This window comes from Beta vulgaris, chromosome 8 (assembly GCF_026745355.1).
Source record: "Beta vulgaris subsp. vulgaris cultivar EL10 chromosome 8, EL10.2, whole genome shotgun sequence".
In the NCBI taxonomy this organism is placed as follows: Eukaryota; Viridiplantae; Streptophyta; class Magnoliopsida; order Caryophyllales; family Amaranthaceae; genus Beta; species Beta vulgaris.
In genome coordinates this window covers 59,047,046-59,062,653 of record NC_079209.1, presented here as the reverse complement: position 1 = coordinate 59,062,653, position 15,608 = coordinate 59,047,046, and the positions used below count along the sequence as shown (strand labels likewise).

Genomic DNA, 15,608 nt, shown 5'->3' with positions numbered 1-15,608 from the left:
CTGCCACCACCACCACTCACCTCACTCCACCACCCTCACCTCCATTGAAATTACCCCTCTCTCTCCTACTTCAACACTATATGCGTACCACCACCCACCCACCAGCCTCACTCCACCGCCCTTACCTTCACTTCATTCGTTGCAAACAACCACCACCACCTTCGCGTAACCCCCCAACCAGGTGAAATTTTTTTACCATGGCAAATGTCCGGCCAGGACGTTCGCGCCATGGGTGGAACGTCCTGGCCGGACGTTTGCCATGGTAAAAAAATTTCAATGGCTTTTTGCGTGGGTGGCTGCTATGGAGGACGTCGCAGGAGGTAGGTGATGGCGGTGGAAGACGTCGCAGGAGGTAGGTGATGGCGGTGGAGGTCGCAGGTGACAGTAGGAAGGTAGGTGGGGGTGCTGGGTGGTGTGGAAAAGAGGAGAGGGTAAAATGACAGTGGTGATGGGAGTAGTGGGTGGTGGGTGGTGGGCGGTGTGTGGTGTGGAAAAGAGGAAAGGATGAAATGGTCTATAAAAATAAAGTTGGGATTTAAGTAATTTCAGGGTGATGGTCAACAATAACGGAGGAAGTAACTTAGATTGAGTATGTGTGAATGAAAAAATTCGAGACTATGGAAATAAAGGAAAATGGAATAAATTTTAGGGACAAAGAGGTCAATGATCACTTTATATCTCCTATAAAAGGGCTGCAATATCTACTTTGGTTTAGTGTGCAAGTCGAATATAAATTCTAAAAAAAAAAAAAAACTGAGAAATTTAAGTATGAGCATCAGTCTCAAACGTAAGCTTGAGGCAGATATTGAAATAAGAGCTACTGCTGCAGATGTCCACTATGAGATATGTTCGGGTAAACCTCATAACATTTCACATGCCGCCCCTCATTTTATTCAGGCTGTTGATTTGCATGAGGGTGACCATGGTAAGGTTGGATCAAAATGTGCTTGGAAGTACACTTTAGGTAAATTCTATTTTCCCTCTTATTAATATACAACTATTTTTGTCATATAATTAAGTGTTTTTAACTTAAGAGTTACTCCCTAAGTCTTTTTTTAATTGCTACATTTACTTTTGCACAATTGCTAAGGAAACAAACAGAGACCATTGAAAAGTAAAGTGATAAAGAATAAATTAGTTGTCTTTTAGTGTAATGAGGACAAAAAAAGGGTGCATAGGTAAATAATACATGGATACTACATCTAAAAGTAGAAATATTTAACAAATGTAGCAAGTAAATTGAAACATCCGAGAATGACAAAATGTGGCAACTAAAAAAAGCCAGAGGTAGTATATCTCCTATCCATTGTAATTAATTTAGTTGTTTTAGATTTATAAGACAAAAGGACTACTCTCCTTATCGCCATATGGTTTTAAGGTAGAGATCCTTGGTCATGTGGACTCTCCCTCTTTATGATAGATTGATAGGTGTGGCCTATACCCATATTTCTTGTGAAGTGGACTCTCACTAGTGCTCTTAATGATGGGTGCAGCCATGACCCATATTTGAAAAAAGGACCTCACATGTGAGACCACCTTATTGACTATGGTGTTTAAGGCGTAAACTCCTTAGTTTTGTAAAGTGGACTCTCACTAGTAATGCTTCTTATGATGGGTACGATCCTGACCTATATTTAACACATTTAGGTTTACTTTGATATATGGTTTATTTCCGTTTATATAACTTGTAACAATTCCCTTATTGCCATAAGATTCTATGGTGAAACCTACTTATTCTTGTAAAATAGACTCGTAATCCTTATAATGGGTGCGGTCCATAACCATATTTAACATAATTAGATTAATATTGATATATGATTTCCTTTTATATGACTTGTATTACTTCCCTTATTTTATATTTAGATACTAAGTGTTATGATATGGTAATACATCCATTTTTGGAAGAGGAATAGGATGAGATAAATCATTTCAGAACAAATTTGGTAAGGATCAAATCCAAGCTGAATTTGAGGGAGTTGTAAACTACTCCAAATCTTACTTTCTCTCTAGGGCATGCATATATGGTTCCCTCACTTTCTTCCTCCTTTCCTATTGTCTCCATGATAACTTACATGGACTTGGCCCATATTAAATTAGTGTGAATATGATGCTAATTCCCGTAATTTATGAAAAAAAAGGATCACTAAATGAAAAATAGATATAGATAGATGAGTAGATATAGATTGTAAAGTCTTACTCTGTGAAAAGAAAGATTAGTACGTCACAAAGTGAAATTTCATTATGATAAACTAATTTGAGAAAAAATGACTATATTAAAAAAAGGTCACTATGCTAAATAGTAACTGTAGAGTGTAACTTACAATTTTAAAAGGTTACAATTTTATCGTATTTGAAAATATTTATAGTCAAAGCAAATTTTCGTAAAACATAACTGCCTTATATTTTAAAACAGAGGAGGTAATATTTTTATATTAGGTTGATAGAACTATCTTCCACCTTTTACAAACCAATTAATATAAAAGAATTTTGGTGAGAATAAGATTCATGTCCAACCAAACACTATATTATTTACAAAGTAATTTATTATAATATTCCCTACTCATTTAATGGTTTTAGGTGGGAAGCCTTTAGTAGTAAAGAGTGTTCTTGAAGAGATTGATGAGGAGAAGAAGTTGGTCAAATACCGAGCCATCGAAGGCGACATGTTGGACGAGTACAAGACCTTCTGTGGTACATGCCAAGTGATACCTAAGGATGAGAAGAACTGTATAGTGAAGTACATATTTGAGTATGAGAAGCTGCATTCTGGTGTTCCTGAGCCAACTGCTTGGCTTGATGCCTGGCTTGCTGCTACCATAGACATGGATGATCATCACCATGGCATAAAGAAGTGATGAACATATATATTATGTGAAGATGTTTTAATTACGTTTAATCCTAAAAGTTGCATTATGTATGATCAAATATATTATAACTAAATTACCAGTGGAATAAATGGCAGCCCTAATAGACTATACTAATTAGGGATGGCAAGTTGGCAACGGATCGAATTTGGACCGGATTATGCATATTATTCGACTCCAACTAATGCACTTTGTTATTAATAATAATGTCATGTTTAATATATCATGTTCATCTTTAACTGTGGGTGTAATGTGTCTAGTGCTGACCTTTGTATGAGTAATGTGTGACCATGTGGCCTGTGGGTTCACTAGCAGTAAATAATGTCATGTTTAATATATCATGTTCATGTTTAAATGTTTTAATTTGTAAGTATGTCATGTTTAATTTTATTTAGCGGTATAAACTTTGATTACTAAATATTAATTATTAGCCCCCTCAAAAAAAATTAATTATTAGTGATAATTGAAAACAAATGCACTTTGTTATTAATAATAACCTCTAACAATCTTATTTTTACAAATTTGTACTAACTTTTTTTATTATTACTTGTACAAAAACCACAACACAATTGGCTGAACTTGCCATATTAGTAAGACCCACTTCATTTCATTTAATCTTTGTCGAGCTGAACCTATTTTTCCTTATCTAGCACTGATTTTATTTTTGTTGAGCACGATTTAGTCTTACTCAACATAACTTATTTTTTTTTGTAATTATCTAGCAAAAAGGAACATAAGTACATAACTTATTTCTCTTGAAATGAAGTTGTTTATAGGGGTGCATTTTATTTAGGGTTTTTTAATTAGAATAATACAAATTTATGTCCATTCTCTCGTAATAATACAAACTATTGCCTAAAAATTCCTCCAATAAATCAATGTGACCTTCAACTTGTAAAACAGGTAAAAAGAAATTTTAGGAACCCAAAATCTCTTTCTCTCTCCTCCCCTCCCATTCCCCCCACGGACAAAACCACTAGTCCACCCTCACCATCCCCTCCCCCACCACGAAACCGCCCTCCCAACCATCAACAACACCACATCCCCTCCTCCACCCCAGTACACACTACTGCTCCCCTCCCCTACCCCCGAAAACACCACGTCTCCCTTCCTCCACCCTCGAAAACCACCCCCACTACTCCTTCACCTCCGAAAACCACCCTCTCTACTCCTTCACCCCGGTAAACCACCAAACTTAGTCATCCCACCCCCGAAAACCACCAATTCCAGCCACTCCAGCCTCGAAAACCACCACCCTTCACTCACTCACCTCCAAAATACACCAAACTCAGCCACCCAACCCTTGAAATATACCATATCCAGCCATCACACCCCCGAAATACACCAAACCCAGTCACCCCATCCCCAAAATACACCAAATCCAGCCACCCCACCCCCCCGAAAACCACCCCTCCACTCTCTCACCCTTTGAAAACCACCAATCACAACCAAACCAAACCACCATGAAAGGTAACTCCTTCCTCCTCCACTCCATAGCTAATCACATGCTCCTGCCTCGTCGCAACAACACATTTAATCAAATACGTCTCAAACGGATCCAATTTTAGAAATCGAATTATGTCGAGGGACCAACAAAAGAAAGAAAAAAAGGAAAATGTTGGGTTTTTTCGTTTTTCAAATTGAAATAAAACCAATAAGATAATCACACGTGTCATAGTGACCTGCTACAACAAGTTACAACCGGTATTGACCTACCAGGGAGATTTTGGACAAAAGTTTATATTATTTAACAATAATCAAAAGTTTGTATTATTACGAGAGAATGAGCATAAGTTTGTATTATTCTAGTTAAAAATCCTTTTACTTGTCATTAATGAATTTGATTGATAAAAGAAATAGCAATAAAAGTGCATTAGAATAGTGGATATATTTAATTTCTTTCTTCAATATTTAATATGGGATTGGAACTTGACATTGATAACTTTTGTGTATAATTTTTAATGTATAAGTATGATGGGGATAGAATGCCATAGAAAGTAAGGAGTGACATATGGTGGAGCTACAATTTGTGTCAATCTAATTTAATAATATACTAGTTTTTAGGCTTGATTTATGCCTGTGGTACTTATTTTTTTCATTTATTATATATTTTACTTTAAAATGATAAACTAAAATCACTTTGTTTACTAGTTAAGACCTTAGTATATAAGTTTGAAGTTACGAGATCAAGCCTTTTACAATGCATTTACTGATTTTTTTTCAATTGTATGTAGATACACGGAGTAAATCACCCTAGTTAAAAGAGAGTGTCACGTGGCACCGTGCCTTGTTTAGAAACGTCTTTTAATATATTAGTATAGATATGTTGATGTTATAATTAACTAGTTTTATATGTGTGCAATGCATGCGTTGATGTACAAAAAATGATAGAAAATATAGCTTTAAAACTTTTTTAATCACTTACAATTTAAACATTAATTACATAGGGTTAGTTTAGATATTGAAGGAGACACCAATGTTGTTAGGTGTTTACTTGGAAAATTAAGGGTGTAATTGTAATAATAATACTTTTAAAGTGTTGTTTTTGGATTTCTTTTTGGCGTTTCCTTCCTTTTTCCTTATAGAATAGAGATAAGGAAATAAATAAGTTTAATAGTATGATGACATACTATGTTGACAAGGCTAAAATATCTTTATGACCTAGTAGTACGATACAATTAAGAATTAATGGAGGGAGTAGCCGAGTAGACGTATGTATTTAAGAACAACATTTTCATTTCACTTCAATTCATCAATTCGCTTCAAGAAATGATAAAAATTTAATGGTTAATTTTGGAATTATTTATGACATAATAGTATGCTCCCTCTTCTAAATAAAAAAAATTAAATCATTTTTACGCATATTATAACTTAGTTAATATTTATTATATTATATTGGTAATAAGAATTGACATTAAATATTATATTAATAATACAAACCGACTTATAATCTTGCTTTAACATAGTACAAAAATGACATTTTATATTATATTAATATTGTAGAATGCATTATACTGTGAAACAAATTCTTTTACTTCATCCGTTCTGAATTAGTTGTGACACTAAAAGACTTGTTTGGTTAACGTTGGAACTTAATTCACATGGAAGTCTTATTTCATGGGAAGTAAGTTCCCTTGTCTACTTCGTAGGAAGTGTTTTTGGGTGTTTGATTGAGCATAAGAATTTGTAATTGACACAGAAATTTCTAATCACCAGGGGGGAGGGGGGTTGGTGATTAATTTTCTACACTTCATATGAATTTTCATTTCCTTGGAAATTCTATTTCCCATGAATTTCCTATTTCATGTATACCAAACAGGCAAACAACTACCAAATATTGTACTTCCTAGGAAATCCAAATTCCAGTGAAATTCTAGGTGAACCAAATGACCTCTAACTATTTTAGGAAATTTCAAATTAGATGTTACACTTTCATCATTTTGTGTAATAGCTTCTTTCTATCTCTCTCCTATTAGTACATGAGATCCTTTTGTTTTCTTTCTCTATATCCTCTCTTCTCTAAAAATTATATAAGAGTCCATAATTTTGAAAGTGTCACATCTAATTTGTAACGAAGAAAGTAGCTAAAAAGTCTTATAATTAGAAAGGATTAAGTAGTTCTTATGCCATATTCCCACGTTGAAAAAGTTTAAAAGAATTGTATTGCTTATAATATCAGATACTTGCAGGAAAATTTGTCAAAAACAACCTTTTAAATACACGTTTTTGCGAGAAACAACCTTTTTAAAAAAATCTGGCAAAATAAGATCTTAAGAAGAAAAAATATTTGTGCGAGAAATAATCTCGACCCAATTTCCGACATTGACCAAGCATTTTTTAGCGTTGACTCGGTAAAACCAAACATGTGGAGGACACATGAATTACATCTCTTATGTTCCAACTCTTATTTTTCTCCATTTTCAAATTGACCAAATACTTTTTGACATTGAATTCATGAGTATATTGAAGGGAAATGAAGTTGAAATATAATAAATCTAGATTACGTGTCTTGCAAATGTTTGATTTTAGTGAAACGAAACTGCAAAATACTAGGTCAACACCTAGAAAATGGTTCAAGGTCCTTCCTTGCAAAAAAAATTATTTTTAAGGTCTTATTCTGCCAGATTTTTTTAAAAAAAGGTTTATTCCAAAAAATTGAATATAAAAAGTTGTTTCTAATAAATTTTCCATACTTATATAAGGCTAATGATATGGGCCTATTTATGTACTATGTGTAAATGAGTTAAGTGGGTTATATATATATGCATATAATTTAATATTGTATATATTCTAATATAAAATGTATTACAAAATGAATAATAAATCCATTAAAAAACATAACTTACGCCCGTAAAAAGGCTAAAAGGCAAATCTCAGGCTGACCTTATTAGTGACTAATGCTTTTAAAGTTTTAATCTACTCCATGTCTCCATTATAAAGTTTAACGACTTTATGCCAATATGGGGGCCGTAAAGTACCAACTACTACCTGCTTTGAAATTTGTATTCCTTTGATGATGGAATTAAATGGCCATTATCTTACCTTGAGAAAGCGATCTTTGCGAAAAGAATAGAAATGAAAAAATCTTCTAAGAAAATCAGTGCTGTGTCATATGATTTAGAATTCACTCAATTCCCTAATTTTAAAGTTTTCAAACAATCACATACTTTCTCTAATTGTTGCTAATTGTTGGAAATGTTTCACATAATTAGTCAAAAATATTTGGTCTTTCGTTAACTGTTTACTCAAAAATCATAACCGTATCCAATTTAACTTTTATCGATTCGGCAACTGTATGACTAAAACTTTTTTTTTGTTGGTATGGTTACCACCCATTTATATCGGCTTTCGATTTTTATGAACACCCCTATATATGACTTCTTTCAATTAAAATGATTTTTTTTTCTATTAGTAGAGTGCCCATATTACATATTTTTAGGAGCACTGAATCCGCAAGAGCAACGTCCATTTTGTTCTCTACATTTATTTAGCTTATGAACTTTCCGTGTTGCATCATTAAGTGAGTATTTGAGTTGTTTGGATCTTCTAGAGTTTATAAAAAAAAAACTCTACAAAGTAGAGTTTGAACAATATCAACCATTGAATAAAAAATCAATAACTCATATATTATTTTTTAAAAACTCCCCTTTATTTTTTTCTCATTAAAATCAACCCTTTATTTTTCCCTTCCTATCAAATATAACCCATAATTTTAAAATATTCGATTGATATACAACTTTACCTTATAAATTTATATTAAAACTCTAGTGTCTAGAGAATTGACACTCGTATTTGAGTGCCCATTTGTACGACGGCATCATCATGTTTGCAGAATATTCATGAACTTATCTAGTGGAAACATGAAATGATCTCCATGCCAATTGGCAATTGCCAGACCCATAATTGATGAGATATCAATGTGGCAATTCTGGCAAACTACTAATTGGGCCATAGATTTTATTTGAGCCACCAAACCTAACACCTACGAAAACAAAGTTTCAACCGTATTCAAATGAATGGTGTAGGAATTTTTTCCTTGGTATATAGCGTTCTTTGAAGATAAGTTCAGCTCATTAAAGATAAATGTGAAAGGATTAACTCAATTAAAAGTTTAAGTAGATGGGTTGGAATCATAATAATAGTTTTATATTTTATCACGTCCGCTCATGCGAGAGCCTATTGGGCTTGAAGCGCGGATGCAACACAAACCTCATTCATATCCGACGCTAAATATTTCACTTAGAATAAGAGGGTGGTTGAGATTTGAACCCCTGACCTTTTCATGCTGGCTCTAATACCATGTCAAAGGATCAAAATAACCAAAAGTTTAAGCTAATGGTTGAAGTCCGTGAATACTTTTATACTCTATCATGCCCCCTCATGCGAGAGCAGATTGAGCTTGAAGTGGATGCAACACGTGTCTCCCTCATACCTAGCACTAGATCTTCCACTTAAAAAGGAGGGGTGGATAGATTGACCTTCCTTTATGTCACGCTGCTCATTGTGATCAACTCAACCAAAAGTTTAAGCTGATGGTTGGAGTCCTATTAATAGTTTATACTCTATCACGCCCCATCACGCGAGAGCCCACTGGGCTTGAAGTGTAGATGCAACACATGCCTCATTAATACCCGACGTTAAATATTCCACTTAGAATAGGCGGGGTGGACAAGATTTTAACCCGCGAATTTTACGTCACGCTGGTTCTGGTACCATGTCAAAATTAAAGACTAACTCAACCAAAAGCTAAAGCTAACGGTTGAAGTATAGGAATGGTTTTACACTATAGCACGCCCCCTCATGCGAGAACCCATCGGACCTGAAGTGTGGATGCAGCACAAGCCTCTCTCATTTTTTTTTTTTTGAAAGAGAAATTTCATTAAGTGAAGGCCAAACGGCATCTACAATAGATATTAAAGAAAAACAAGATACAATTAAACAAGATTAAATCAAATTCGTCTTCGAAGAAACTATAATAAACCAAATCGAGCAATACAGCGCAGCCCCCTTGTATTTGCTGAATCAAACAGCTAATATTGATGAGGAAGTCTATCATTCTGACATAATTTGGGAAGAACATTCTTGATCGAACCATATTAACCGCACCCGAGATTCCAATACCTTCATGTTGAGTCTCGAACTTCAACCAATAAGAACAATTTCTCATACCTAAAAACAAAAAAAACTACACTCACAACTCCCATAGGGGAGAAGGAGGTCTCCACAACAGAGACTAAAAACCCCATAACAGGGTTTGAAGAAATCTCATAAAGAGATACTAATTTATTCAACAAAACAAGAAAATGAAATAAAAACTGAAAATAAAAGTGAAAAAGGGGCTTACCATGGATGAAATCATCCATGGCAGCCCCTAACTGATGAAAAATGGATAAAGGAGGTTAGGGTTTTAGAGAGAAAAAAGGGAGAAGGCTAGGGTTTTTTTCAAGTCCTTTTGGAAAATCCACAAGCCTCTCTCATAATTGTCACTAAATATTCTACTTAAGATGGAGGAGTAGATGAGATTTAAATCCGGGACCTTTATGTCATGCTGACTTTAATACCATGTCAAATGACCAAATTTAACCAAAAGATTAAGCTAATAGATGAAGTCCCAAGAATAATTTTATTATACTCTATCAATAAGGTTTGAAATTCTCACAAAATAAGGTATAATAAATTCAAATAAGTTTTGATAAAGACTAATAAAATTTAATAATTAGCCAAAATAAGTTGAATAAGATAGCTCTAAAAGTGTTATCAGTTACAATATTATGCCACAATAACTTTCTTAACATCCAGTACAAACCATTCTTTCATCAGGATTAATTTCTGTCGGTTATTATATAGCAATGTTGAAATGCGAAATTTGTTTACAAAATTGGAATAAAGAAAAAACATTAAAGGACAACGTCATTAATTAGTGTAATAATTTCTCTTTATAGTTTCAAAATAATAAAAAAATAGTACCTCACCTGTCTTTCTATAGAAGGCTATAATAATATGCGATAAATGATAAACATCTATCTGATAGATGTTTGCAAACATCTATCATGGAATAAAAAATAATAAAAGGCTCAAAAGGTGGTGATGTGGGTCCCAGAAAATAATAAAAGGCTGAAAATGTGGTAATGTGGGTCCCATGATATAGAAAAAGAATAAAACACTATTTATATTTCATGAACACTATTTGTTAGTTGCATAAACACTATTTGTAGTTACACGAACACTAGTTGTAGTAGCATGAACACTATTTTTCAGCTCGCAATTTTCGAGATCACTTTTTTGTTTGACTGACAGTTTGCGGTTTTCGAGATCACTTTTTTGTTTGACTGACAACTTAGGCTATGTTCAATTCACCTGAAATTTTCTGATCTGAACTTATCTGATCTGATCTGATCTGAACTTATTTTTTCTGATCTGATCTGATCTGAACTTATTTTTTTGATTATCTGATCTGATCTGATCTGATCTGATCTGAACTTATTTTTTCAACAAGATCTTATCTTTTATAAAATATATTATTACTATTATATTATTACTTTGTAAATCATTATTATGCAATACATTATAAGATCTTCTTTATAGTGTTACTATTATTATCATTTTATTTCTATTACAACTTTTATACAACTTTTATTATTAATAATAATTATTATTATTATCATTATTATAAGAACAACAATAATAATTATAATCATAATTATTATTATTACTAAAAATAATTATATAACTCAAGTCATTATTTTATAAGAGCACTTATACAATGTTTCACACTTTCCCTTAAAAAAAAGTTTCACACTTGAGAAGTCGGCAAACTGAACTCTTTTTTTTTATATAAAATAAAACAAGATATACAAACAACTATGACTTGAGCAAAAAATAAATAAATATCGTGCAACTTCAAATAGCTAGAGAGATTTGGAATTCGGTAAGAAAGGTATACCGAATCTAAATTTATAATTTGTATTCACACTTAGCTTATTTTGAAATGTAATCCGAAATTAGTAGTTTCGTTGTCATGAATTTGAGATATCATATTTTTATATTTCTTATTTTTGCGTCAATCTTATGTTCTTAACATGTGGCTTTTAATTTTCTATTATTTAATAACAACAAAATAACTTAATATAATAATACAATGACATTTATAATGGTAAACAAAAGATTAATAATAATTACCAATATTAATAATTAATAAGTACAACAACAACAACAATAATAATTCTTTTGAACAAATGTACTAGTAAATAATAATACCCCTTTGTATTTTTTTATCTTTGTCACTTAGAATCTTGACACATCACAATTAGAGATAATCTTTTAGATTTTTTCTAATATATAAGAAAAATATAGTCATGTGGGGTCTTGTTTGATTCGTCTCAATGAGTACTTTATTAATATTCAATTATTATAATTTTATTAATATGTAGTGAAAGATATTTAATAATAATAAGTTTTTAAATATAAGCATGATATGATCTGAACTGATCTGATCTGATCTGATCTGATCTGATCTGATCTGGTCTGATCTGATCTGATCTGATCTGGTCTGATCTGATCTGAACTTATTTTTTCTGATCTGATCTGATCTGAACTTATTTTTTCTGATCTGATCTGATCTGATCTGATCTGATTAGATCTGAAATAAGCAAAAATAAGGTGAACTGAACATAGCCTTAGGCTATGTTCAGTTCACCTTATTTTTGCTTATTTCAGATCTAATCAGATCAGATCAGATCAGATCAGATCAGATCAGAAAAAATAAGTTCAGATCAGAAAAAATAAGTTCAGATCAAGATCAGATCAGATCAGATCAGACCAGATCAGATCAGATCAGATCAGATCAGATCAGATCAGATCAGTTCAGATCATATCATGCTTATATTTAAAAACTTATTATTATTAAATATCTTTCACTACATATTAATAAAAATTATAATAATTGAATATTAATAAAGTACTCATTGAGACGAATCAAACAAGACCCAACATGACTATATTTTTTCTTATATATTAAGAAAAATCTAAAAGATTATCTCTAATTGTGATTGTGTCAAGATTCTAAGTGACAAAGATAAAAAAATACAAAGGGGGTATTATTATTTACTAGTACATTTGTTCAAAAGAATTATTATTGTTGTTGTTGTTGTACTTATTAATTATTAATATTGGTAATTATTATTAATCTTGTTGTTACCATTATAAATGTCATTGCTATTATTATATTAAGTTATTTTGTTGTTATTAAATAATAGAAAATTAAAAGCCACATGTTAAGAACATAAGATTGACGCAAAAATAAGAAATATATAAAATATGATATCTCAAATTCATGACAACGAAACTACTAATTTCGGATTACATTTCAAAATAAGCTAAGTGTGAGATACAAATTATAAATTTAGATTCGGTATACCTTTCTTACCGAATTCCAAATCTCTCTAGCTATTTGAAGTTGCACGATATTTATTTATTTTTTGCTCAAGTCATAGTTGTTTGTATATCTTGTTCTATTTTATATAAAAAAAAAGAGTTCAGTTTGCCGACTTCTCAAGTGTGAAACTTTTTTTTAAGGAAAATGTGAAACATTGTATAAGTGCTCTTATAAAATAATGACTTGAGTTATATAATTATTTTTAGTAATAATAATAATTATGATTATAATTATTATTGTTGTTCTTATAATAATGATAATAATAATAATTATTATTATTAATAAAAGTTGTATAAAAGTTGTAATAGAAATAAAATGATAATAATAGTAACACTATAAAGAAGATCTTATAAAAGATAAGATCTTTTAAAAAATAAGTTCAGATCAGATCAGATCAGTCAGATCAGATCAGATCAGATCAGATCAGACCAGAACCAGATCAGATCAGATCAAATCAGAAAAATAAGTTCAGATCAGATCAGATCAGAAAAAATAAGTTCAGATCAGATCAGATCAGATCAGATAAGTTCAGATCAGAAAATTTCAGGTGAACTGAACATAGCCTTATTCCCATATATATTGACAGATTTATCCCTGATAGATGTTTCAGTTAGATGTTTATCATTTCTCAATAATATGCACCTCTTTTTTTGCACGTAGGATAATATATCAGATATAGTGTAATTGCTGAGATGTCTATGTGACAAACGACTAATTGAGCCATAAAATAATTTGAGCCACCAAACCCAACAGTTACGACGACAAAGTGTCAACCATATTCAAATTAATGGTGACTGGTGTAAGTAATTTTTTTTTCCTTCTTTCAACATAATTTTAGCTTAATAGAAATAAGTAAAATAAAGTCTAATATTCTCACAAAAAAGTTTAATAAATTCATATAAGATTTATTAAGGATTAATAAGATCTAAGAAATTTAGATAAGTTTAGTGGAGTTCAGATAAACATAAATAAGTTGAATAGAACAGGCCTGAAAGTATTATCATTTACAATGTTATGCCACAATTACTTGCTTAACATCCACAAACTATATTTTCATCAGGATTCATTTATGTTGATCTTTATTTAGCAATGTTGAAAATGGTAATCTATACAAATATATTAAAAGACGTTTCAATCAAAGGAACGGTGCCAAGTGGGAAAATGTTTGAGTAACCCTTAGGGTTGCCAACCCTCTTAGGCCTCGTTTGGTTCACATGGGAAGTAATTTCCAATGGGAATTTACATTTCATGGGAAATTATTTCCCTTGTTAATTTCCTAGGAATTAGACAAAATTGTTTGGTTGACACCATAGGAAATTGCATTTCCTAGGAAATTACTCACCAAGGGGGGGCCTGGTGAGTGATTTCCCATGTTTCATGGGAAATACTATTTCCCTTGGAATTTGTATTTCTTATGCTTCTCCCATTTCCCTCCAACCAAACACAACACCCATAATGTATTTCCTAGGAATTTCTATTTCCAAGGGAAACAATTTCCAACCAAACAACACCTTAGACACATAAGAATAAAATATTAATATGTATGTAATAAATGAGGAGAGAAGAGATATAAAAATAATGTTTTAATGTATTCCTAACCAATGAAAATTCAATAATAAGAGGGTTGACAACCCTTAGGGTCACTCAATCAATGTCCGTGCCAAGTGGCACTCTTGTCAAGCTTCTAATACACATGTTTATAATCTCATTTAAAAATATTTTCATCAGGATTCATTTATGTCGGTCTTTATTTAGCAATGTATCTATACAAATATATTAAAAGGCGTTCCAATCAAAGGAATGGTGCCACGTGACACTCTTCTCAAGCTTCTAATACAGATGTTTACAATCTCATTTAAAAATATAAACAATGTAAAGTTAGTAGGATTCAAACACATGATCTTTGAAATGAAATGCGAGACTTTAACCACTAATCCACTACAATTTGAATGCTTAATGTTTCATAGTAAAACATAATAAAGTCTTATAACTATATGTAATTATAAAGACATAGACAAACTTTTTGATCTCTAACATTTTTATTAAGTAATAACATTCACTTACCCCAATACTCTCTCCGTTTCCTAAAGATCTTCCCTCTTTCCGTTTAAGTGCGTTTCCAAAAGATCTTCCCTCTTTTACTTTATTCCTTATTTGGAAATTTTTTCCCTTTTTTACCCTCTCATGTCCCTATCATGTGGTCCACCATTACATTATTAATTCAATTTTACTCCCTTTCTCTCTCCTACTTTAACCCTTCTTTATTTGTTTATTTATCATAACCCCTTTATCTCTACTACTTTACCCACCCCACACCCCACACAAATGGGTCCTCCTTGGTATCTGTAGGGACAGTAACAAGGAAGATCTTTAGGAAACGCAGGGAGTACCATTGATATTATTATTTTTATCCCCTAATTTCTTATAAGTTTTTGTAAAACAATTTATCATGCCATAACTCCCATTTTTCAATTATGCACTAGACATAATATAATGAAAAACTAATACATTTAATTATAAAATTTATAAATAATAATTTATTTGATAATTGTAACTGACCTGGAACATCGTCCGGATCAAAATACTAGTCGTTTGTATACAAAAAATGGAAAAAAGAAAAAAATATTAAGGGACAAAAATATGTCTATTACTTCCTCCTTTTCGTTTTAAATGCCACAAAAGGGTATTATTTGTGAGATATAAAATATTCCTTTGCTACATTTAAAACGAAACGGAAAAAGTATAATTATTTCTCTTTGTAGTGGCCAACAAAGAAAATAGTTACATCACCGGCCCCTCTCTCTCCTATA

The 15,608-nt window shown here is 31.9% G+C and overlaps 1 protein-coding gene across 1 annotated transcript; it reads left to right on the top strand.

Annotated features, from left to right (window-relative positions):
• The first annotated feature begins 708 nt into the window (after nucleotides 1-708).
• LOC109135820 (MLP-like protein 31) lies at nucleotides 709-3,227 on the top strand. The gene is made up of 2 exons (XM_019251453.3): nucleotides 709-964; nucleotides 2,578-3,227. The coding sequence occupies exons 1-2, from the start codon at nucleotides 769-771 to the stop codon at nucleotides 2,853-2,855; spliced, it is 474 nt and encodes a 157-aa protein (XP_019106998.1). The 5' UTR covers nucleotides 709-768; the 3' UTR covers nucleotides 2,856-3,227.
• Nucleotides 3,228-15,608: the final 12,381 nt, after the last annotated feature.